General features: G+C 43.3%; 1 protein-coding gene across 5 annotated transcripts in view; it reads left to right on the forward strand.

The window, feature by feature from the left end:
* The window catches only part of megf11 (multiple EGF-like-domains 11), a 133,785-nt gene that overhangs the window by 65,100 nt on the left and 42,980 nt on the right, over positions 1 to 25,705 (forward strand). For all 5 annotated transcript variants that reach the window (XM_039773531.1, XM_039773529.1, XM_039773532.1 and 2 more), the window contains exons 6-9: positions 7,784 to 8,030; positions 8,120 to 8,240; positions 8,338 to 8,474; positions 20,356 to 20,568. In XM_039773531.1, coding sequence (XP_039629465.1) covers positions 7,784 to 8,030; positions 8,120 to 8,240; positions 8,338 to 8,474; positions 20,356 to 20,568 — 718 coding nt within the window. The remainder of the gene's footprint in view (positions 1 to 7,783; positions 8,031 to 8,119; positions 8,241 to 8,337; positions 8,475 to 20,355; positions 20,569 to 25,705) is intronic.

The following is a 25,705-nucleotide window of genomic DNA, read 5'->3' on the forward strand; positions in this document are numbered from 1 at the left end:
CACACCTTAGTACCTCAAAAGCTTCCATGTTGTTCAGTGGGGAATACATGGCCTCAGAAGGTAATCTCCCTCTGTCGTTCCATTATTGTGGCCTCCTGGCTAGGAAAGGTTCCATCAACAACCCAACCGTGATTCCCATCCATCAGTGACCTTTAATTTTAAAGGCTTCATGGCCAGATAAAGAATCATCCTTCTCAGCTGGGGATGCCAGCCAACCTGTGTCACCAGTAACACCTCACATAACACTTGCACTTTTGTCATTATTAATATTGTCTTTATTTATGTAACAGTATATTCTCAATCAGTCTAACCTTCGTGTATTTAAGGATGTGGGAAGAAAGCCTAACAGACACAGGGAGAAAATGCAGACATCATAAAGTCAACGAATGAGATAGATAGATAGACAGATAGATAGATACTTTATTAATCCCAAGAGGAAATTCACATAATCCAGCAGCAGCATACTGATACAAAAAAACAATATTAAATTAAAGAGTAATAAAAATGCAGGTAAAAACAGACAATAACTTTGAATAATGTCAACGTTTACCCACACCCGGTGGAATTGAAGAGTCGCATAGTGTGGGGGAGAAAGGATCTTCTCAGTCTGTCAGTGGAGCCGGACGGTGACAGCAGTCTGTCGCTGAAGCTGCTCTTCTGTGTGGAGATGATCCTGTTCAGTGGATGCAGTGAATTCTCCATGATTGACAGGAGCCTGCTCAGCGCCCGTCGCTCTGCCACGGATGTCAACCTGTCCAGCTCCATGCCTACAATAGAGCCTGCCTTCCTCACCAGTTTGTCCAGACCTGAGACGTCCTTCTTCTTTAAGCTGCCTCCGCAGGACACCACCGCGTAGAAGCGGGCACTCGTCACAACCGTCTGGTAGAACATCTGCAGCATCTTATTGCAGATGTTGAAGGCCGCCAACCTTCTAAGGAATTATAGTCGGCTCTGACCTTTCTTACACAGAGCATCAGTATTGGCAGTCCAGTCCAATTTATCATCCAGCTGCACCCCCAGGTATTTATAGGTCTGTACCCTCTGCACAGTCACCTCTGATGATCACAGGGTCCATGAGGGGCCTGGGCTTCCTAAAATGAGCATGGGATTTAGACCCAGGACAAGGCTGTCTATGTTTTTATTTATTTATTTATTGATTTGAGATACTTTGTTAATCCCCCTTCTGGCTATTATGGGATTTGATCCGGATGTACACATGTGTGTATTCTTTCTTGTTCCTAGATGTAATCCACTTTATGTCAAACCACATAGTTTAGAAAAAATAATTAAAAGGAGAAATAAAAACTGGTTTGCATCACTTCTCGAAGCACAATGAAGAAAAGACTAGCATAACATTCCCTGTAGATGCATAGTGGATTAAGTCTGGGTGAGTGGGAAATATACAGTCACCTGCACAAAAAGACAAATAAAGGGAATAAAGAATTACATTGGTGCATAGCTAAATCAGACAGAAATGTGAAATGGGCACACTGTCACATTGATTTCCTTTTTAATGAATAATTCTAATTATAATGTTTTGAGCTCTCTCAGCAGTATAAATCCTTGTTGGTGCACTAACTGGTGTCACACTTTGTGATTCCCAGTTCCTACTGGTGCCACCCCATCCATATTGTGCCAGTGAGTTCAGGAAGGAGCAAGGGCATGTATAGGGGAAAACGGCAAGCCACATAGTGAGGTTCAGCCTCATATAGAAATAACGGCATCTTGGGTCTGCTAGGCTACGATACTCCCCTTTGTAACTGGGTTGTGGACTTCCTGACAGAGAGAATCAATCCAGACAGTCCGCGTTGGAAACACCAACTCCAGTACCATCACACTGAGCACTGGTGCCCCCCCAGAGCTGCATACTCAAAACCCATGTCTGTTCACTCTGGTGACTCGGCTGATGATTGTATGGCTGCATACAACTCTAACACCATCCACGGTGGTGGTTCTCATCAGCAATTGAAATGAGTCAGCGTACCAAATGGAGATATGATGATGGGCGGACTGGTGCAAGTGCAACAATCTGTCACTTAATGCGGACAAGACAAAAGAGGCGATTGTTGCCCTGCAGTGGAATTGGTTAAGAGCACCAAATTCCTTGGTGTGCCCCTGGCAGGTGACCTTATTTGGTCAATTAACAAGAAGGCACAGCAGCATCTCCACTTCCTTCGGCGGCTGTTCTCACCACATTCCACACAGGGTGCCATTGAGAGTGTTCTTACCAGCTGCATCACTGTTGAGTCTGGGAACCCTCAGTCTGAGATCATTTTTAATTGAACATGTGCAATAAGCTGTATTGGTAATGTGCAATATACTAATGTAATACGATATAGAATATGTAATGTACTATTCATTAACAGGTGCAATAACAATTTATGCTGCTGTACTTTGAGCAATATTGATTTGCTCTGGTTACTTGATCACTTAACACTGTATATGACATATTTGGAAATATATGACTTTTCTTTAAATGCTCCTTGGGGCTGTCACAAAAAGTAATTTTGTTATGTTAACACAATGACAATAAAGTGCTTGAACTTGAACATAAGGTCCTACAATGGATAGTGCACACTGCAGGAAACATTGTTGGGTCCTTTCGTACCCTCCATTGAAGGCATCTTTGTAAATGGTGTATCTACAAAGCTTACAGCATTATGATGGACCACTCCAAACCCATCCCACGATCTCTTTGTCCTACTGCCATCTTCAAGAAGGTTCTGTCAGGTTCTGCAACAGCTTCTAGCCCTGGTCGTGGTTTGGTGTGAACCCTCTGCAACTCTGGAACAGAATAAATGGATCTGAATCTGAATAAATGGATGGATGAATGAATGAATTCCACTTACTTTAATTATTCTCAGAACCATTTGTTAAATAGTTTGATGATAGTGAATGAGTTAGATTTTCTTTGATAGAAACAGTTCATATTTATTCAGAAGATGCTAAAGCTATGTAAATATGATTCCAATGTAGGAAGGTGATGAGGTACCAGCCTACACTGAGATGGTTAGGAGGATACTGATGAATTAACATGTGGTGGGTCTGATCTGATCTTTGTTTCTAAGTCACATCATAGCTGATCTGATGTGAATTGCATGGTGGTGAGTAAACATAAAATTGTTCAGTTTACTTAAATATCTACCACTACTACATTTCTCAGACAAATTTATGTTTTTGTGTTGTGCCATCTGGTATATAGTGCCTACAAAAAGGATTCACACCTTGGAGGTTTTCACAATTTATTGTTATATAACATTGAGCCGAAGTGTCTCTTTTGGCAGTGATCCTCAGAAAAGACTCATTATCATCGAAGTAAAAACAGATCTCTGAGAAAGTGGCCCAAATGAATGACAAATTATAAGACATAAATTAAATTGATTGCATAAGTATTCACCCCTCCTAAATCATCACTGGTGCAGCCAATTGCTTTTAGAAATCACTTAATTACTTAAGTAGAGATCACCGGTTTCTAGTCAAGGGGTTTCAATTGATCGCAGTATAAATGCACCTTATCTGGAAGGGCCATCTTGTGACGAGTTAGCATTGTGGTCTAACCTACATAATGAAGGCACTCAGTGAAAAGGAACCTGAAAAGCACAAGTCAAAGGACGGACACCAGAAAAATATCCAAGTCACTGAATGTCACCTGGAGAACAGAGCAATCAATTACCATATATACTCACGTATAAGTCAGGTCTTGAAACCCGAAAAATCGATCATAAAATCAGTCCCTGACTTATACAGTACGCCCATTCAAAAATGCAACACTTCTTTTTTTTTATTTACATCTTCTTGCCTCCTCCAATCTCTCATCAGTTTCTCAGACATATCGAATTTTTGTTGCAGCAGCAGCACAGTTACCAATTTCTTTTGCTGTTTCAACAACATTTCATATTTTCTTCTGATCGAACGCTCCATCGTAGATAAGGGATGCTCTTACAATAAAGTTGTATGAGGGTGTGAGATACACAAAACAGTGCAAACGTTGCTTCAGAATAGTTTGGGTATTACCGTGTGGTCACGTAGGCACAATACATATAAAAAAAAGGCAGTGTGCTCTGTGGCTACTCTCTGTGGTGGGTGTTAGCAGATCATAATCTCTTGGACCAATAGCGTGTGTTTTCTGCATTCGACTTATACAACCGTCATTAAAAGAATACCAGAAATTATACAGTAAAATCAAGCCCTGACTTATCCACAGGAGAACTAATCCGCAAGTATATACGGTAGTAAGAAATGGTTAGAGAATGGCAAAGGATGTCCACAAAAATGCAATGACCATTCAAGAAGAAGACGAGCAAGGGAGGCCACCAGGAGACTTATGAGAACTCAGGGCTGTCGTAACGCATGGGCATGCTGGGCAATCGCCCGGGGACCCCACGAACATAGGGGGCCCATGCTGTATGGTTTACAAATTGAGTATCATTTATATGTTGAAATGTTTGTGTTTTTCAAGGCTCATGATATATTGTTCATCTTATTAATCTTTGATGTACAGCATGTTTTTTATTGTTTGAACACTGATTTCGCTGGAAGTATCAATACAATAAATATATGTTTAATTTTATTGGCCATTTACATTTTTATTCCTGTGAGTGGCTGTGTAGGTAGGGCCCCCAGTAAGACGGCCCTGCGAAATCTCCGAAGGAGTTACAATTGACAGTGGCTGAGAATGGAGGGACTGTGCACACAACAACTATTGCCTGGGTGCTTCAGCGGTTGCCAGTTTATGTGAGAGTAGCAAATAGAAAAAGTACACAAGATCTTGGCTAGAGTTTGCCAGAAGGCAAAACAGACAGCTGTTTTGGTCTGATGAGACCAAATTTGAGTTTTTTGGCCATCAGACTAAATGCCAAGTTTAGAGTAAATCAAAAAATACACCTTCTTTGTTGTGAAGTATCGTGGTGGCAACATCAAGCTATGGGGATGCTTGTGAAGGTAGACGATACAACCAAATACAACAAAATACAGGGGAGGAAAATTGCCAAAAAAACTGTACCTTAGGAGAACATTCATTTTTCAGCAAGGTAACAACCTCAAGCATAAACCCATAGATGGGTTAAAACCAATAGTGTGTATGTCTAGGGGCTTTATTTAAAAAGCTTGCGTACGCACAAAACAGAGGCTTGAAATGTGCGAATGCAACTTCCCACACAGATGTTGGAACAGGGGAACATGCATATATTTACGGCAACTCTGATCTGTGGTTATGCAACATTTCAGAGAGACTGAGAAATGATGACACCTTTGATGAAGTAGGGAAATGCTGCCAAATCAGACAAATGCCAACTCGCACGCATAGTTCATATCACCGAGCTGTTATTATAATGTGCATTGACATGACAAACATATTAAAGCTCAAATGTGATGAATATGATGCACAGACTGTATTTTAGTTCCAATTTAAGAGGACCAATGCTGCGTATTTACACTGAAAAACATTTTTGTTTATTTTTGGTCACTATAGACTATCTGTTGTCACTTCTCAGGGAATTGGCTGACAGATCAGGAATATCTCAGCCAAGTTTTATTCCGTCATGCCCGTTGTGCTGGAAGCCTTTAACTAACCTACGAAGTGCTACATCCAGTTGTCGTATGGTGTGGGTGCATACATAAAACATAACATGTTATTACCAATATCAAAAGGCAATTTGCACCAGTGTCCATTTCACTAATGTAATCTGAGCATTTTACTGTATTCATATTGCAGTAAGGCAAGAAGGAGGCTGCTTTATTAACAATCAAGTCATCTGTGATGCCACGATAAGACTGACAATCATCAGGACTGCTCTGGCATAATGCCGTATAAAAAGGCATCATCTCCAATTACAAATGCCATTCACAGATCGAGATTAGAGAACGTAGATGTGTGTTTTCTACTCCTCCTACTACACACGCACTCTGCAGGTGACTAGCGATCCACTTCGTTGCCAGAAATTGGGCCTCTTTTGTTTTATTTCAGGCATGTTGTGGCCGTAACTCACGGTATTTACAGCAGGAGTAACGTGTTACTTTTTGTTTTCCTCTATGGGGCCCTAGCTCTTTGATTGGAATAAGTTCTTTTTTTAATTGTGGCATCCTAAATAACCTAAAACTATATAGATATAATATTAAAAGGCAATACCCCTCCAATAGTGATACGGCGGTAAGAAATCACATAAAGAAAGGAACTTAGCTTTCTTTAATGAAGATTTACGTGGCATAACAGACTGAGCAAGATTATTTTACCAAGGTGGGAGCTCGATGTATACAGTCTGCCATTTTCGTCACTGCGCTGGAAGGATTTTCCGGATCAGATGACAATATCTCCCATCTGTCCATCGGCTTCAAATGTGTGCAGAGTAATGTTCCAAGGCTTTATACTCTTTCTCCATGTGCAGGCCCTTACTTAGGTAAATCATGCTATTCCAAACAAGGCAAACGGAGGATCCAATATCATGCGGACTCTGTCACACAGAAATAGCACAATGCCCATTTTCGTAGTTGTCCCCTTCTTGTCTTCTAATGCTTGCCTAGCAGTTCTAAATGCTGAGCCCCTGTGTGCTAAATCTGGCCCGTACATGTGAGTGGATTTATAAAATATTTTTTTGTACAGAGCACAGTGACATATTAAACTTATGTACTTATTACACAATTTAACAAATTTTCACTTGTTGCTCACACCTGCACTTAGGCCTCCAAATAAACACTCTTGATCTGCCTCTAATTTAGTCATGAGAACTTCTGTCTCTCACTATTGGATGTGTCATGTGACTGTGCTACCAGCCAATGAAGGTCTTCAGCTTCCTGTTTGCATATGTATGAGGTTGATTAGCATGGTCCATATATGGTTGTTTCAGGGTGGGACAGGGCAGGGTTTGAGGTGTGTTCACAAAAACACATTTACAAGACCATTGTGATTTATAAAGGGTAAATTGTGTAGAAATGTGCGTACACCATCTGATTATTTTTTAGGCGTTAGCAAATTCCTGTTTTTTGGTGTAATAGCATTTTTACGTTAAGAAGTCTTATAAGTGAAACCCCTGGACTGGCTCGGTCCAACTGAGAATATGTGGCAGGATTTAAAAAAGGCTGTTCACTCACAGTCCCTATGACATCTGAGAGAGCTTGAGCAGTTTTGCAAAGAAGAATAGGGGAAGAAATTACTAAATGTACAACGCTGACAGAGACCTGTGCTTACAGACTCAAGGCGGTCATGGCTGCCAAAAGAGTATCCACTATTAAACACTGACTTGAAGGAAGTGATCAATTATTTTGTGTTTCATCTTTGCAGAGATCTGTTTTCAAGTCTTTTTCTGTTGATTGGTGTCAAAAAAGCCAAATTATGCCCACAGTGATTCAATGTTGTATAATAATAAATTGTGAAAATTTCCAGAGGGTGAATATTTTTTATAGGCACTATGTCCAAAGGTCTTTTCAGCATCTTCATCAAAGTGATTGAAAGATATGAGGATGTAAGAGACAGTCAATGTAACCTGGCAGGCCTCCTCGCATTCCAATACCGTATTACTATTTCCAGTCTGTACAGCACATACAGTACACTAATTTATACATTAATACTTGTGTCCATTCTACCAGGATAGCCTCTAAATCCCTTCAGCCCCATAATGGGAAAAAGTAGATCTGGAAAATGAATGAGTCTACCTATTTGTTCTTAAGTATGGTTGGGACCACTCAACGTCACTGGTCTTTTAATTATACATTTATTCAACTGAACTGACCTAGCTTTTTATTTTGTGCCCTTATGTAATTTCCCATATGCCCTGTTGTCTTTTTGCAGGTTGTGAGAGTGATCACTGGGGTCCACACTGCAGTAACCGATGTCAGTGTCAGAATGGTGCGCTGTGCAATCCGATCACTGGCGCATGTGTATGCACAGATGGTTACAAGGGCTGGAGGTGTGAGGAGTCGTGCAGCTTGGGGACTTATGGGAAAGGATGTCAGTTCCAGTGCCAGTGCATGAATGGTGCCACTTGTGACCATGAGACTGGGGAGTGCCGCTGTGCTCCTGGCTACACTGGAGTGTTGTAAGTCTCCAAGGAAGGGAACAGATTATAGAGATACACAATACCAGTGCGAACTATTATGTATACATTTTTGTTGTTTTTTTTTCCAGCTGTGAAGAACTTTGTCCCCCTGGTAGCCACGGTGCTCAATGTGAGATGAGATGTCCCTGTCAAAATGGTGGGATGTGTCACCACATTACCGGAGAGTGCTCATGCCCTGCTGGATGGATGGTATGAATTAGGAATGCCCGCTTCTCAAATTCGTACCCCAGAATTACCATAAATGTCCAAATTGTGAATATTTCATTATTGTGGCTTTCTCCTGCAGGGTTTTGTCTGTGCCCAGCCATGCCCGTATGGAAAATTTGGAATTAATTGCACACAGGACTGTCCATGCCATAATGGAGGTATTTGCAATCATGTAACTGGCCAGTGCCAGTGCCCTGCTGGCTATACTGGGGACAGGTAAGTGTTGACATGAAGTTATGTTGAACCACCTGTAGGGTGAATTGTCTGGCAGGTGGCACAGAGTAGCGCGAGATATGTACTTTGGAGATACGGTCATGTGAAAAAAAAAGTACACCCTCTTACAGTTTTAAAGTTTTACATATCAGGACATAATAAGATCATCCGGGACCTCATGCATAATGGCGTGCGTAAAATTCACACTATAACATGGCGTACGGACAGAAGCATAAATGTGCTTATGCACAAAAAAATCCAGATGCATAAGTGAACTTCCACGTTCTTCCGCTACATAAATCCCAGTTAGCATGAAAAGTAATGCATGTGCATGTGTCTGCTGTCCTGCCCCAACTCTTCCCAGAATTACGCCTCTTCCATCCATCCATTATCCAAACTGCTATATCCTAACTACAGGGTCACGGGGGTCTGCTGGAGCCAATCCCAGCCAACACAGGGCGCAAGGCAGGATACAAACCCCAGGGAGGGCGCCAGCCCACCGCAGGTCAATTACGTTTCTTTGAACATGCAAATCAATATAAATAGCCCTTAAGCTCAGTGTTCTTTGAAAAGGCAATGGCAAAAGCACGGGGGGCAAATAGAAGAATTTCAGCGAATACCAAGTGGAGGCAAAGGAAAAATGTACTATTTGTTGGTTTAAACAGTGGTATAAACAACAAAAGGAAGCTGATCGAGTGACATAGCATGTCGGAAAACTTGAAAGCCCAAGTTCACAAAGTCGCACAGTGGCTGAAATTAAAAACAGTTGTCAGATATCAAAGTTGCCATGAAGAGGCGAGTCGTAGCCCACTGTCTGAGTGTCATATGAAAGCTTATTATGGTACAGAGAAACAAAAATAGGCACACAGTGGGTAAAAAAGCACGAAATGTCAACTTTAATTTTGAAATTTCCACTTTAATCACGTAGTTTATTTTGTTATTAAAGTAGAACATCATAAACTTCATCTTAAAATTGTTTAATTTACTAGTTTCTCAAATAACATCGTAACTAAAGTAGCACGTTAAATGTTTTGATCTTCTAAGTGCACTATGTGTGTGAATCACTTTGTGCTTTTGGGCTTTCTCTTCCTCAGACAGGACACAGAATCCATTACATTTGTGATATTGCAGCTCTCTGAATAATTAAAATACTGAGATGTATACTTGATTTCATTTTCATGATGATAAGAGTTAAAGCACGTTATTAAACATGGGAACACGGTGGTGCAGTGATTGTTTATGTCTTGCGCAAGATTCTTGCTGTGCGACCTTCGATGAAATAATTTATTGTAGCAGTACTGTCTCTTTCAAACGTACTAACCCACTACTCCTGTCCTTACTTTTCTTTCTCCATATACCCAATCGCCACACAATCAGCTCTGTAATAGACGTTAAGCCACCTGTAAGCTTAGAACGCAGATTCTTCAAAACTTTTAAGGAACATTAGAAATATCTTTGTAGTACGTGTTTAATTATTCTATCCATCCAGTGTCGTGCCAGCCCAAGCAAGAATACAGGGCGAGGCAGGAACAATCCGTGAACAGAGCACCAGATCATCACTAGCGCTGCAACACCAAGTCCTCACATGTTTAATAATTAACAATATAGATTATTTAAATGAAGTTAAATTTTTATCTGTATAATATAATACACATATTTTGCTACATTTCATCAAATTATATCGTCATCATATGTAAATATGTCCTTTATAAAGTGGCTCAGGTTGTGCAATATTATAACTGTATCGCAAGTTTACAGTGAGGTAATTGTACTTATAAGTACAAAGTGTTCTACAAGGAGCAATTGATGGACTGATTGAGTGCGTTTAGAGTTCTTGGGATGAAACTGTTTCTGAACTGCGAGGTCCGTACAGGAAAAGCTTTGAAGTGTTTGCCATGTGAGAGCAGTTCAAACAGGCAGCATAGCTGAGGCAGCGTGTGCTTGATGCTGTATACCAATAATTCTCTTTCTGATCAGCTGCTGTACAGCTGTGATTCACACTCAGGTACAGTAATATAAATACTCCAAGTGGTGCAGTGAGAGTAATATGGAAAAAGATGATCAACTATGGCAACCCGTAATGAGAGCAGCTGAAAGAAGAAGGTGGTGCAGTGAGAGTAACAGCGCTAAAGTAGCTATTGTATTTAGAATAGTTTGACCATTCTGTGGACCATTATATTGTTACAGGTTAATTACAATCAGATGCATTAAACTAATAATATGCGGTTCATTTCATGATGTGGACGTGTACCTAAAAAAGAAAGGGAAACCACACAGGAACAGTAGTACTGCTTTGACACTGGGTGCCGCCAGTCTGCAAAACCGAGCGCAGAACTTGCGTATGCCAGGGTATGAGCTACCGTGAAAATGTGCGTGGCTTTATGCCAAGTTTAGGTTTTAAACATCACGACTTGAACGTGGAGACGTTCTTATGCAACATTTTTGTGCCCTTGCACTGTTTATACATGAGGCCCCTGGTCCTTACCAGGTTCTAGAATTGTTTAAATCTAACCTCAGGTGCAAAGCAACACACAACAGATTCCAAAATGTCATTATTTATTTTAAAAAAATGAAGCCACAATTGAAAAGTCATGTGTGGAAAACTAAGTACACCCCATGATTCAATAGGTTGTAGAACTACCTTTAGCAGCAATACCTTGAAGTCATCATTTTCTGTCTGACTTTATCATTCCCTTACATTGTCAGGGAGGAATTTTGGCCCACTCTTCTTTAGAGCGTTGCTGCAGATCATTTTATGCACATTTCTCTTAAGTTCTCACCACAGCATTTCAACTGGGCTGAGGTCTGGGCTTTGGACCATTCTGTTGTGGATTTGCAGGTGTGCTTGGGATCATTATCCTGTTGCATGACCTAATTTCAGCCAAGCTTTAGCTGTTGGACAGATGGCCTCACATGTGACTCTAGAATACTTTGGTATACAGAGCAGTTCATGGTCGTCTCAATGTCTGCAAGGTGCCTGGGTGCTGTGGCTGCAAAACAAGCCCAAATCATCATCCCTCCACCACTGTGCTAGACAGTTGGTAATGAGGTGTTTGTGCCAATATGCTGTGTTTGGTTTTCGCCAAACGTGGCGCTGTGCATTATGTCCAAACATCTCCACTTGGTCTCGTCTGTCCAAAGTACATTGTTCCAGAAGTCTTATGGTTTGTTCAGATGCAACTTTGCAAACCTGAGCTGTGCTGCCATGTTCTTTTTAGAGAGAAGAGGCTTTCTCCAGGCTACCCTTCCAAACAAGCCATACTTATTCATTCTTTTTCTGATTGTACTGTCATGAACTTTTAACATGCTAAATGAGGCCTGTAGAGTCTGAGATGCAGCTCTTGGGTTTTTTACAAATTTTCTGACCATTGCACGGTCTGACCTTGGAGTGAATTTGCTGGGACCTCCACTCCTAGGAAGAGTTTTCCCACTTGTGAATTGTGGGACAGGTTGTGGTAAGAGATCCACGGCTCTGGCACAGTTTAAATAAATAAATAGCATCTACACTAGTGTCATTGGACAGGGTGTGCTAGTGTGGCAGGAGCAGCTTCAATGCGAGAGGTGGGCGCGGATTGACCTGAATTTTGTGCACACTTACAGGATGGTCCGTGACTCTAATTAGCGCTGAAGCTGTGATTGCTGTAGCTGCCTTTAAAAGGATTGCGCAAGTGATAGAGAGGGAGAGAACAGAAAAAGGAAAGGACGAGTCCAGACAGAAAAGAAGAAGAGGACAGAAGGAGTGGTCGGAGGTAGGAAAGGAAAGGAAAGAGGGACATGTTGTGGAGAATGGAGGTAGGTGGTCAGGAGAGAGTCTCAGGGCTGTAGGAGCCTGAGGCTTAGGTATAGGCGCTCCTGTTGAATGAACACCAGGGAGTAGGAGCAGCCCGATTGATGGTGTCTCCCGCAGGGCCACATGTGAGCAGCGGGAAAGACACGTGTGGCTCAAAAGTCCAGCCGGCGCATGTTGATGGAAGGGCGGCTCAGAATGAAGCCTGGATTTATTGGTTGACTGCACCCATTGGGAGGATACCTTCACTGGCTGCAAGAGCCCAGTTGGGGTAAGTGGAGGAGAAGTCACTTTTAGAAGCCAGCATTTGGGGCTCATTGTGTTTTAATAGGAGAAGATCTCAGATTTTAACCTTATTTTACAGGATTATTTATTTCTTGGATTTTAGACTCCTCCTGGACACTATTCTTATGGATTATTTATTTATTTTGGATGATATTTTAGCTGCACTATTTTAAACACTTTTGATTTTGACTTTAAATAAAAGCCCTGTGCACCTGTTTACACCCATCCCTTGTTGGCTGTATATGTGTCCTCACTTGCTGTGGCCTATCCGATTACGTTATCGACAGTGGCGGGTTCAAAAGGCTCCCAATTAAGCTAAAGGGAACATGGAGCCAACCCGCACCATCGCACAGGGGTGTCCAACTCCAGTCCTGCAGGTTTTCATTCTAACCAGCTTCTTGATTATTGACCAGTTCTTGCTGCTAATTAATTTCTTTTAACTTAGTTTAAATTAACTTGACTCAGACCCTTTAGTTGTTTCTTTTTCCTTAATTAGCAGCCAAACAATAATGAGACTCAAAACAAGTTGCCACATGATGAGCTAACCACAGTATCTGAAAATAAAGAAAGGTGAAGGTCTCAGTAAGGCTGATTTGCTCAGGTCACCAAAATACTTTGACGGTGTTCTTAGAAAAAAATTTTGGAAATGTGTGCTGTGGCAGAATGAGACCAGCAACAAGCCATGGAATTAAAATGGGGTTGAGTGATTTGTCGGGGATGGTTGTGGTGTGATATATATGTGTTACGGCCAAAATCCGAAGTTCAGCCAATTCCTGAACTGGCCGGCCGTTTCGCATTTTGGCCGCGAGGTGTGGCCAAAGTCCGAATTACTAGAAATGACCAGCGTATATGCTACTTTGGCCAGCCATTTTGCGAAGTGGTGAGAATTCCCTGGCCAAAATCCGATGCACTGATGTAAGACTGTCCGCTCAAGGTGCAAAGATGCTTAAAAACTTTCAGATGCAGATTCAGAAGTGAGTTTTCCATTCTGCATGAGAAACTACTCAAGGCTGGTCTTGTTCAGAAAGCGGACGCCACTTGAGACGGCCTTCCCCTCGTCCAAACACTAACCTTAAGGTCGATAAAATAGGTCCCTGATGTTAAGTCATTATTTTATGGCTAAAACGATAACAGAAATGTGAAATCTACTAATATACCTAATCTTAATTATTGTGAAACAACCAAGTGGCGTCCACTTTCTTAACAAGAGCCGCCAAGGCTACACTTGATGCAATTGCACTACTAAGTGTGCAATAAATCACTGCTCATGCCTTTTTTCTTACGTCTTTGGCTGATCGCTCCATGCCATTTCGCAAACTGGCTGGCCAAATCCCGAAATCAAGGAAAAGATCGGACATTGGCCGGTCAATTTACAGCGACATTGGCCATTTCCCGATTTGGCCAGACACTTCCCGCTTTGGCTGATTTCGGGTTTTGGCCGTAAAATATATATTGTTTGGAGTTTGATTCATTTCTCTTTTTATTAATATATACTCACTTTATTATTTTACATATTGTTTGTCTTTTGGCTTATCTTTGATCGGCGATTAGGGAAACTTATTTGGAAGAAGTACGGCTTGTCGGGTCTAATGTTCCTCATCTTGCTCATGGGTCTTGGTGGTGTAGCTGCTGTTCAGGGAAGGTGAGTCAGCCGTTACAAAATAACATTTAATTAGCAGCAACAATCAGCATCTCATTAAGAAACTGGTTGGAGTGAAATTGGTATTGGAAGTTTGAAGCCCTGATTTAGCTGGTCTTCTGTTTCATTTCTGTTTGGCTGCCATTTAATGATGAAAAGAATCAACTCAGAGGACTGAATCCTTAAAAATAGGGTTATTAAAATGAAAGGAAAAGAAGGCAATTAGCAGTGGAAACTGGTCACTGATTAGGAAAAGGGATAGAATGAAAACTTGCAGCCACTGCAACCTTCTAGGACTGGACACCTGCTGTAGAATGATGGAGTTCAAATTGTTTGGGAATGGCCTTATAACCCTTCCCAGATTGATGGGCAGCAATAATTGCTTCTCATAGATCATTGTTCATGTCTTTCCTCTTTGACATTGTATTATAACACACCTGAATGCTCCAACTCCTCCTTCAACCGTCACCTTATCATGGTGGAGGGGTTTGCGTGTCCCAATGATCCTAGGAGCTATGTTGTCCGGGGCTTTATGCCCCTGGTAGGGCCACCCAAGGCAAACTGGTCCTAGGTGAGGGATGAGACAAAGAGCGGTTCAACAAACCTCCAATGATGAGTGAAACCTTTGGACGACGTTTTCCCTTGCCGGACGCTGGTCACGGGCCCCCTCTGGAGCCAGGCCTGGAGGTGGGGCTCGATGGGCGCCTGGTGGCGGGCCTGCACCCATGGGGCTCGGCGGGCACAGCCCGAAGAGGTAACGTGGGTCCTCCTCCCCATGGGCTCACCACCTATGGGAGGGGCCAAGGAGGTTGGGTGCAGTGTGAGTTGGGTGGTGGCGGGCGGGACCTTGGCGGTCTGATCCTCGGCTACAGAAACTGGCTCTTGGGGCGTGGAATGTCACCTCTCTGAAGGGAAGGAGCCTGAGCTAGTGCGCGAGGTGAGAGGTTCGGCTAGATATAGTCGGACTCACCTCGACGCACAGCTTGGACTCTGGAACCAATCTCCTTGAGAGGGGCTGGACTCTCTACCACTCTGGAGTTGCCCGGTGAGGCGCCGAGCAGGTGTGGGCATACTTATTGCCCCGACTGGAGCCTGTGCATTGGGGTTTACCCGGTGGGCGAGAGGGTGGCCTCCCTCCGCCGGGTGGGGAAGGGTCCTGACTGTTGTTTGTGCGTATGCCAACAGCAGTTTGGAGTATCCACCCTTTTGGAGGCTCTGGAGGGTTGCTAGAGGGCATACCTTCTGGGGATTCCCTCGTTTTGCTGGGAGACTTCAATGCTCACGTGGGCAATGACAGTGAGACCTGGAAGGGCGTGATTGGGAGGAATGGCCCCGATCTGAACCGGCGGTGTTTTGTTATTGGACTTCTGTGCTCGTCATGGATTGTCCATAACGAACACCATGTTCAAGCATAAGGGTGTTCATATGTGCACTTGGCACCAGGACACCCTAGGCCTCAGGTCGATGATCGACTTTGTGGTCGTGTCATCGGACTTGCGGCCATATGTCTTGGACACTCGGGTGAAGAGAGGGGCGGAGCTGTCAACTGATCACCACCTGGTGGTGAGTTGGCCGATGGTGGGGAAGATGCGGTCAGACCTGGTAGGCCCAAGCGTGTTGTGAGGGTCTGCTGGGAGCGGCTGGCAGAGTCCCCTGTCAGAAGTAGCTTCAACTCCCACCTCCGCAGAACTTCAACCCGCCCCGAGGGAGGTGGGGACATTGAGTCGAATGGGCCATGTTCCGTGCCTCTATTGTTGAGGCGGCTGACGGAGCTGTGGCCGCAAGGTGGTGGTGCCTGTCGTGGCGGCAATCCCGAACCCGTTGGTGGACACGCGGTGAGGGATGCCGTCAAGCTGAAGAAGGAGTCCTATAGGACTTTTTGTCCTGTGGGTCTCTGGAGGCAGCTGATAGGTACCGCAGGCCAAGCGGAGCGCGGCCGGTTGTTGCTGAGGCAAAACTTCGGGCATGGGAGGAGTTTGAGAGGCCATGGAGAGCGACTTTGGACGGCTTCGAGGAGATTCTGGTCCACCGTCCGCGTCTCAGGAGGGAAGCAGTGCAGTGTCAACACCGTATATGGTGGGGATGGTGCGCTGCTGACCTCGACTTCGGGCGTTGTGGGTCGGTGGGAGGAGTACTTGAAGACCTCCTCAATCCCACTAACATGCCTTCCAATGAGGAAGCAGAGCCTGGGGACTCTGAGGTGGGCTCTCCCATCTCTGGGACTGAAGTCACCGAGGTGGTCAAAAACTCCTTGGTGGCAGGGCCCGGGGTGGATGAGATCGCCGGAGTTCCTTAAGGCTCTGGATGTTGTAGGACTGTCTTGGTTGACGTCTCTGCAACATCGCATGGACATCGGGACAGTGCCTCTGGATTGGCAGACCGGGGTGGTGGTCCCCTCTTTAAAAGGGGACGGAGGGTGTGTTCCAACTATAGAGGGATCACACTCCTCAGCCTCCCTGGAAAAGTCTATTCGGGGTTCTGGAGAGGAGGGTCCGCCGGATAGTGAACCTCGGATTCAGGAGGAACAGTGTGGTTTTAGTCCTGGTCGCGAACAGTGGACCAGCTCTTCACCCTTAGCAGAGTCCTGGAGGGTGCATGGGAGTTTGCCCGACCGGTCTACATGTGTTTTGTGGACTTGGAAAAGGCATTCGACCGTGTCCCTCGGGAATCCTGTGGGGGTGCTCGGGAGTATGGGGTACGGACCCCTGATAAGAGCTGTTCGGTCTCTGTACAACCGGTGTCAGAGCTTGGTCCGCATTGCCGGCAGTAAGTCGAGCCCGTTTCCAGTGAGAGTTGGACTCCGCCAGGGCTGCCCTTTGTCACCGATTCTGTTCATAACTTTTATGGACAGAATTTCTAGGCGCAGCCAGGGTGTTGAAGGGGTCGGTTTGGTGGACTCAGGATTGGGTCACTGCTTTTGCAGATGATGTTGTCCTGTTTGCTTCATCAGGCCGTGATCTTCAGCTCTCTGGATCGGTTCGCAGCTGAGTGTGAAGCGGCTGGGATGAGAATCAGCACCTCCAAATCCGAGCATGGTCCTCAGCCGGAAAAGGGTGGAGTGCCCTCTCAGGGTTGGAGGAGAGATCCTGCCCCAAGTGGAGGAGTTCAAGTATCTCGGGGTCTTGTTCACGAGTGAGGGAAGAATGGGCGTGAGATCGACAGGCGGATCGGTGCGGCATCCGCAGTGATGCGGCTCTGCATCGGTCTGTCGTGGTGAAAAGGAGCTGAGCCGTAAGGCAAAGCTCTCAATTTACCAGTCGATCTACGCTCCTACCCTCACCTATGGTCATGAGCTATGGGTAGTGACCGAAAGAACGAGATCGCGAATACAAGCGGCTGAAATGAGTTTCCTCCGCAGGGTGTCTGGGCTTTCCCTTAAAGATAGGGTGAGAAGCTCAGTCATCCGGGAGGGGCTCAGAGTAGAGCCGCTGCTCCTCCGCATCGAGAGGAGTCAGATGAGGTGGCTCGGGCATCTGATCAGGATGCCTCCTGGACGCCTCCCTGGTGAGGTGTTCCGGGCACGTCCAACCGGGAGGAGGCCCCGGGGAAGACCCAGGACACGCTGGAGGGACTATGTCTCTCGGCTGGCCTGGGAACGCCTTTGGGATTCTCCCGGAAGAGCTGGAAGAAGGGGCCGGGGAGAGGGAAGTCTGGGCCTCTCTGCTTAAGCTGCTACCCCCGCGACCCCACCTCGGATAAGCGGAAGAGAATGGATGGATGGATGGATGAATGCTCCAAACTACCAAAACTTCTGCTTTTATAGAGGAGGTCACACTTGCTGATTATCAATTAATGAAGTGCACTGGATTTGTTTCTAAGGAAGCAGTAAGGGTGGACTTAATTTTTCACACACTAATTCTGCATTTTGGCTTAGTTTCTGTAAAATTAATAAAGACATGGTGTAATATGTCATGTGGTGTTGTTCATCTGTGGTTGTATTTACCTAATTTTAAGATCTGCTAAGGACCAAATGATTTTTTTATTATGTATTGGTACATACAGTAAAACCTTAGAACTGAAATAGGGTGCACTTTCCTTTTCACCTTTTTCTCATTGTCAAGTAGATTAAACCTGAGGAACCTGTGACATAAGACCAGTGTCTGGCCAAATATGACATAAACAAGAGGCTTTGAGATCCCTTTATAGGTTTGTCCAAGTAGCATCTAACATGGGTTTCATGAAGTGGAAGCTCTCTGAATGTGTCTTGAGTGATTTGTGACATGCAAGCTGCAGGTTTCGTCACCTGCTGGGCTTGTCACAGTGGTGTATAACACGGCAAGTTACAGATTACATGCATCAAAATGAAAAGCGAATAAACAGTAGGCCCAGACTGTGGCTCATTCTGGTGTGCACCATAATGGTTGCCTGTCAAAATGAGATGACATTGCAGTATTTTTGTGGCACAATATGACATTTGAAGCCTTGGTGGAAGTTCATAAGGAAATTGTATAATCAGACTCTACAACGGTAGTTGCTAGGCTGGAGGCCTACTGTGACTTTGAGTCGGAGAGTATGTCATACTTAATAACTGCAGTTGGTAGATCTCACTGCCTTGGGAATGTCAGATTGCATGACTTAGAATTGCAGGGGATGATGGATTTATATGACTCTCTCATGACCTTTCAGCACAGGTCAGGTTGGGGAGCATGCACTAGTACAGTGCGTTGCCACACCCACCATATGACAAAACAACTTGGGATCCGAGTTCACAACCCTCCAGGCAGACACGTGGTCCAATCCCACTCTCTGGAAATGAATATCTATCTGCCACAGCCAGGTGTCACGTGGGCTTCTGCCACTCAGGTCCTCAGCAGTGAGGATCCTGTGAGCCGAATCACCCTCAGGGAATCACACCACATGGCCGTAATGGCATAACTGACATTCCCTCACAATGCAGGTAATTTGCCTCATTTAGGTTTCCATGAGCAACCGCTCATTTGACACAAAGTCAAAGCAGCAGTACCCAAGGATTCTCCAAATAGACACAGTACCGAAGGAGTCCAGTTTTCATCTCCGGTCACTGGATAGTGTCCATGTCTTGCAACCACATAGTGAATCAGGGAGCACCAGATCTCTAAAGACTTGGACCCCTAACCATCGACCTCATGACTCCCCATGCTCTCCCAATCCATCCACTGACTTCATAGGAATAGTCACCAGAAACATGAATGTCGCTGCCAAGGTAAGTAAACATCTCAACAAGGTCAATGTTCCTAAGCAGAATGACACACTGCAGATGGCTGTGCCCAAGATGTCGTTGAAGGCCTAGATCTTGGTTTTTATCCAGGACACTCACAAGCTCAAACACTCAGAGTCCTCATTCAGTCTCCCTTTTCACCAGGGTATCAAAATTCTTAGTGCACTACAAAAATAGTACAAATGTACCTCATTTTGACAGTCAATTAACATGATGCTCGACAGCACCGGTGGCTGTCCAGGTATGGTTCTTTTGATTCTGTACAGTATGTTCTTCCCATTCTGTTGGAGTACAATCACATGAGATATCGGAGAGACAAGCCACTCTTCTCTTTGTGTGTTCCAAAACACCTTCTTTGCTTTTGTCCTTGCTGCTACATTGTATGTCTTATTCTTCTAGCTGAACACTGATTGTTTGTTCACTCACACACACACACTCAAAGATGAATGGTAACACAATCTTGGCGATTTTATTTTAGATGTTGGGGATGTCACACTATACAATTGACTGTCATGGGAGTATTCTGCGACTGTCCACAACTTGTTAAGATTATGTACTGTAAATAAAGGCAATGACTGAAAATTTCATCAACTGGTGTGACAAGCTTTTTGACATACTCTCCAACTAGAGTCATGTCGAGTCCCGCAGTGCATGCTCATAGGTTGGGGCCTGAGGGTACGTTTAATGCGATATGCACTGCAACACACAATACTCCAAGCTTTATCCCGATTTCTAGCTACTGCAGCCCAGTTTCTGGAGGAATCAAACTACCTGTTCATCCAGGAGCTCATCTGCCTGGAATACTGACTTTATAATGAGTATGCCCACTAATTACGATGATCTGATTATCCTCTGCCTAGTGACTGAACACAATAAGTGAATGGCGTCTAATCATGCCGTTCACTCTAATCATACACATGGCAACACTTAACACCAGGCACCTTCCACCTCTCACACACTCTGGTCTCTATTCTAGGTGTCAAGACGAGTGTGTCATCGGCAGCTATGGTGTCAAGTGTGCCCACAAATGTGACTGTCTGAATGGAGCCAAGTGTTTCCACGTCAATGGAGCCTGTGTATGTGAGCCAGGCTATTCAGGAGACCGGTGCCAGCAACGCTCTTGTCCTGAAGGATTCTACGGACGAAAGTGTGACAAGCATTGCCCCTGCGATTTAAGGAATACCCTGAGGTGAGTCCAAAGCTCTGCTTAAAAACAAGGCAAAATGTTTTCTTGATAATGCACCGGTCTGTCACGCCTACACACCTTTCTCTGCATAGAACTGCACACCACCTTCTGTGTTTAAATGTTGATCTACTTCAGCATTAACTCAGCGCACCTTCTGCATTACATGTGCACACTCTTTTCTATATTTTACTCTGTACCTTTGCACTTCACATAACCCTGTATGTCTGCATTTGTACATCCATATAGTCCCGGCTACATGGCAGTATACTCCAATTTGTATACACCTGCATTCTCCTCCTCCTGTGACACGTTATGATGGCTTATTCCATTCTGCAAGGCTGTATATGTTTTGTTATGTCTTTAACTATGAAACAAAAAAAATATCACAACAAGACAAATTAATTAATAGTTGTGAGGTTTGGATTTTATATCTTAAATTAATTAAGCACATTTAGCAAAGTTCACTATATAATATAAAAGCATTTTCAGGTAACTTAGGGAAGCTGAGACGGGATGCAAGCAGGGCTGTCAGCAGGAAACTACAGTTGTGCTTGAAAGTTTGTGAACCCTTTAGAATTCTCTGTATTTCTGCATAAATATGACCTAAAACATCAACAGATTTTCACTGAAGTCCTAAAAGTAGATAAAGAGAAACCAGTTAAAGAAATGAGACAAAAATATTATACTTGGTTATTTATTTATTGAGGGAAATGATTGAATATTACATATTTGTGAGTGGCAAAGGTATGTGAACCTCTAGGATTAGCAGTTAGTTTGAAGGTGAAATTCAAGTCAGGTGTTTTCAATCAATGGGATGACAATCAGGTGTGAGTGGGCACCCTGTGTTATTTAAAGAACAGGATCTATCAAAGTCTGCTCTTCACAACACGTTTGTGGAAATGTATCATGGCACGAACAAAGGAGATTTCTGAGGACCTCAGAAAAAGAGCTGTTGATGCTCATCAGGCTGGAAAAGGTTACAAAACCATCTCTAAAGAATTTCGGACACCACCAATTCACAGTCAGACAGATTGTGGACAAATAGAGGAAATTGAAGACCATTGTTACCCTCCTCAGGTTGTGGTTGACCAACAAAGATCACTCCAAGAGCAAGGCGTGTAATAGTCGGCGAGGTCACAAAGGACCCCAGGGTAACTTCTAAGCAAGTGAAGGCCTCTCTTACATTGGCTAATGTTCGTGTTCATGAGTCCACCATCAGGAGAACACTGAACAACAATGGTGTGCATGGCAGGGTTGCAAAGAGAAAGCCACTGCTCTCCAAATAAAACATTGCTGCTCGTCTGCAGTTTGCTGAAGATCACGTGGACAAACCAGAAAGCTATTGGAAGAATGTTTTGTGGACGGATGAGACCAAAATAGAACTTTTTGGTTTAAATGAAAGTGTTATGTTTGGTGAAAGGAAAACACTGCATTCCAGCATAAGGACCTTATCCCATCTGTGAAACATGGTGGTGGTAGTATCACGGTTTGGGTCTGTTTTGCTGTATCTGGGCCAGGACGGCTTGCCTTCATTGATGGAACAATGAATTCTGAATTATATCAGAGAATTCTAAAGGAAAATGTCAGGACATCTGTCCATGAACTGAATCTCAAGAGAAGGTGGGCCATGCAGCAAGATAACGACCCTAAGCACACAAGTCGTTCTACCAAAGAATGGTTAAAGAAGAATAAAGTCCTGACCTTAATCCAATTGAAATGTTGTGGAATGACCTGAAGCGAGCAGTTAATGTGAGGAAACCCACCAACATCCCAGAGTTGAAGCTGTTCTGTATGAAGGAATGGGCTAAAATTCCTCCAAGCCGGTGTGCAGGAATAATCAAAAGTTACCGGAAACGTTTAGTTGCAGTTATTGCTGCAAAGGGGGGTCACACCAAATACTGAAAGCAAAGGTTCACATACTTTTGCCACTCACAAATATGTAATATTCAATCATTTTCCTTAATAAATAAATAAACGACCAAGTCTAATATTTTTGTCTCATTTGTTTAACTGGTTTCTCTTTATCTACTTTTAGGACTTAAGTGAAAATCTGATGATATTTTAGGTCATATTTATGCAGAAATATAGAAGATTCTAAAGGGTTCACAAACTTTCAAGCACAACAGTACTGTATCTGTTATTTGCTGTATAAGGAAGGCATTCTGCCTTCAAGTTCTGTGCTAATAAAGAAAGGAGTTAAAATGGCAAAGCAAACACACAATGCTTGACATTAATGATCTGCATGCTTTTGCTGACCATATTTACTTATAATTTAGTACAGTTCATTTTGCCCAATGTCTGGATAGCAACTGGAAGCTGCCAGTGAGGGTAAGAAACTTTGTATGATGTAATCTAATTCTGTAGCTTTTAGTTGTGTATAAAAAAGACCTCATCTACAAGAAAAGATGTGCATCTTGTTACAGAATGCTGTGTGCATCTAGTTACAGTGTCCTATAATAGGAGTGCTCCCTCTTCAAAGAGAATAAATGGTTATGATTTAAACTTCCTCCTGCCTGTTTTCTCTTAGAGGTTTTAGGTCACCCAGGGTGTGACGGTCGTTTCTTCCACAACATGGACTTCCACTCCTCAAATAATGGTGGTTCATATGGAGGAAGCGGAATTTTTCATTTTGGCCAAGACAGTGTTTTGCAGTAACCATGAAAAAAAATCAGAAGTAAAACAGTTCACACGTAAAAGAAAATGAATATAGCAAAAAATAAGAAAAAATCTTGTTAAGAAAAGTTCTGTTCAAAGCTTAAATCTTGTTACATCTCAAATCATTACTATTTACTTAACATTTCTGAACCATTTTAAAACGACGACGGTCAGAAAACTGTATGCCTATCCCTGAGTATCTCTGAGTAGAAAATGGGCCTTTCAAGTCCCTCTTTACTGGGACCTGTTCTAAACACAACAGAATCTGTTATCACACTGTTTCTCAGTTATAGTAAGAAGGTTCTATCTCTTACTAACTTATAGGGGGAAAAGACTATGCCATTGTCTATGACTATGGAAGAAATCTATATTCTATTCAAATTAAGCAAACATTAATATGAGTTTAACTCAAAACTTTAACTTTCTAAAATTGGTTCTTACAATTATATTTTTATATCATGTACATTAAAGAACCAGCAACAACAAATCAAATCAAATTAATAATATATTGAACAATTATTATAAAAGTAAAGTTGAATAAGGGGCGGCACGGTGGCGCAGTGGTAGCGCTGCTGCCTCGCAGTTAGGAGACCCGGAGTTAGGAGTTTGCATGTTCTCCCCGTGTCTGCGTGGGTTTCCTCCGGGCGCTCCGGTTTCCTCCCACAATCCAAAGACATGCAGGTTAGGTGGAGTGGCGATTCTAAATTGGCCCTAGTGTGTGCTTGGTGTGTGGGTGTGTTTGTGTGTGTCCTGCGGTGGGTTGGCACCCTGCCCAGGATTGGTTCCTGCCTTGTGCCCTGTGTTAGCTGGGATTGGCTCCAGCGGACCCCCGTGACCCTATTCGGATTCAGCAGGTTAGAAAATGGATGGATGGAAGTTGAATAAATCAGACTCTGACTCTGCAGCTACATGAATAACAAAGTACCACTTCTGGTTAGCAGAAATAGCTCAAAAGCTGATAGAAATCTACGTTTTGTACCTACAGTAATGCAAAATTTGGTTGACCTAACTGAAAGCGCACTCAAGTTATCGTGTTTACACACACACACACAGACACATAGACATAATTCCAAAATTTGTATTTTCAGACTCAGGGAGGTCTACAACGTCGAGATTCATCAAAATCTCAAAATCTGATTTTTGGATAATTACAATACTTTTGCTATGAGAAAGAAAATTGAACCTGGGAAGGTCTAAACTGTTGAGATTTGTCAAAATCTCGTGGTCAATTACAATACTTTCCCTATACTTCATATACGAGAAAGTAAATACAGCGTCACAGTGACCACACGGTGGACGTAACTTTCCAAAGTAGTTCTCATTTGTCACTATCCATTTTAGTTTTACTTGAATTTATTAAATAAGAAGTCAAGCAAAATGACACCTTTTATTGGCTGTCTGAACAGATTACAACATGCAAGCTTTCGAGGCAGCTCAGGCCCCCTTGTTCATGCAGGTTGTAGTACAGAGATTGGAGCTCCCTGTGTATATATAGACACTGAGACAGGGACAGCATTGGAAAACCTTTACGTAGATCATCTTGAATGTTAAAAATTAATGGACATCTCCAGGCTATGGTTAATTTAGCAGGAGAGGAGAACATTGTACAGTCAAGATCTTTTGGTAAGATAAAAATAACTAAAGTTGACCAAAGTCTAGTTTTACGTCACGCCAAGGCACAAGAGTCTGCACTTCTTTGGGTTCTAAACAATGTCTTATTAACTAGTGACTCTATGGATTCTGCTGTCTTGTTGCTGTTAGATCCAACTGCAGCACTTGATACTGCTGATTATGGTATTCTTATTGCCCATCTTGATCAGTCTGAGGATATCCAAGGAACTGCTTTGGATATGTACAGGTCATACCTCAAAGGCCTCACATACCTCAGTGGGCCTGGACAATCTGTCTTCTTCTTAGGCCCTTCTCACCTGTGGGGTCCCCCAAGGGTCTATTCTGGGGCCTATTCTATTTTCACTTTACATGTTGTTGGATTTTCTGAGAACGTTATCCATATGTTGTGTGGTCCAGAACAGATTTCTATTAACACAGACACTTTTTGTAATGCATGTACTCGGGTTTAAATGGAAGCACATTAGCTGGAGAGCTGCACCTCATTATTAACTGATGGCTGCTTAAGAAAACAGGCAACAAGTAAAACCTTAATGTAGTCGCTTAAAACTAAAGTAGGCTAATTAAGGGTTTTGAATCATAAAGTAATCCCAAAAACATATTGCTTTAGTAGAAAATAAATGGGGCTGAAATAAAAATTTGGTTACAACAAAAACCTACAGCCACTGTGGACCTCCAAGACTGAAGCTGAGTACCATTTTCTAGAATGTTTCTAGAATAATCTTTCATCTTTCAAGGTTCTTGCCCAAGTAGTTCACGAATACCAGCAAAGTTTCACGCCAGATATGCTTGATGCAATGTAGATGCCAAAGCTTTCATTCCTTTTCATCCTGTCGTGTAATCACCTTCTGCAATT

The sequence above is a fragment of the Polypterus senegalus genome, chromosome 12, assembly GCF_016835505.1.
Source record: "Polypterus senegalus isolate Bchr_013 chromosome 12, ASM1683550v1, whole genome shotgun sequence".
NCBI classification, from domain to species: domain Eukaryota; kingdom Metazoa; phylum Chordata; class Cladistia; order Polypteriformes; family Polypteridae; genus Polypterus; species Polypterus senegalus.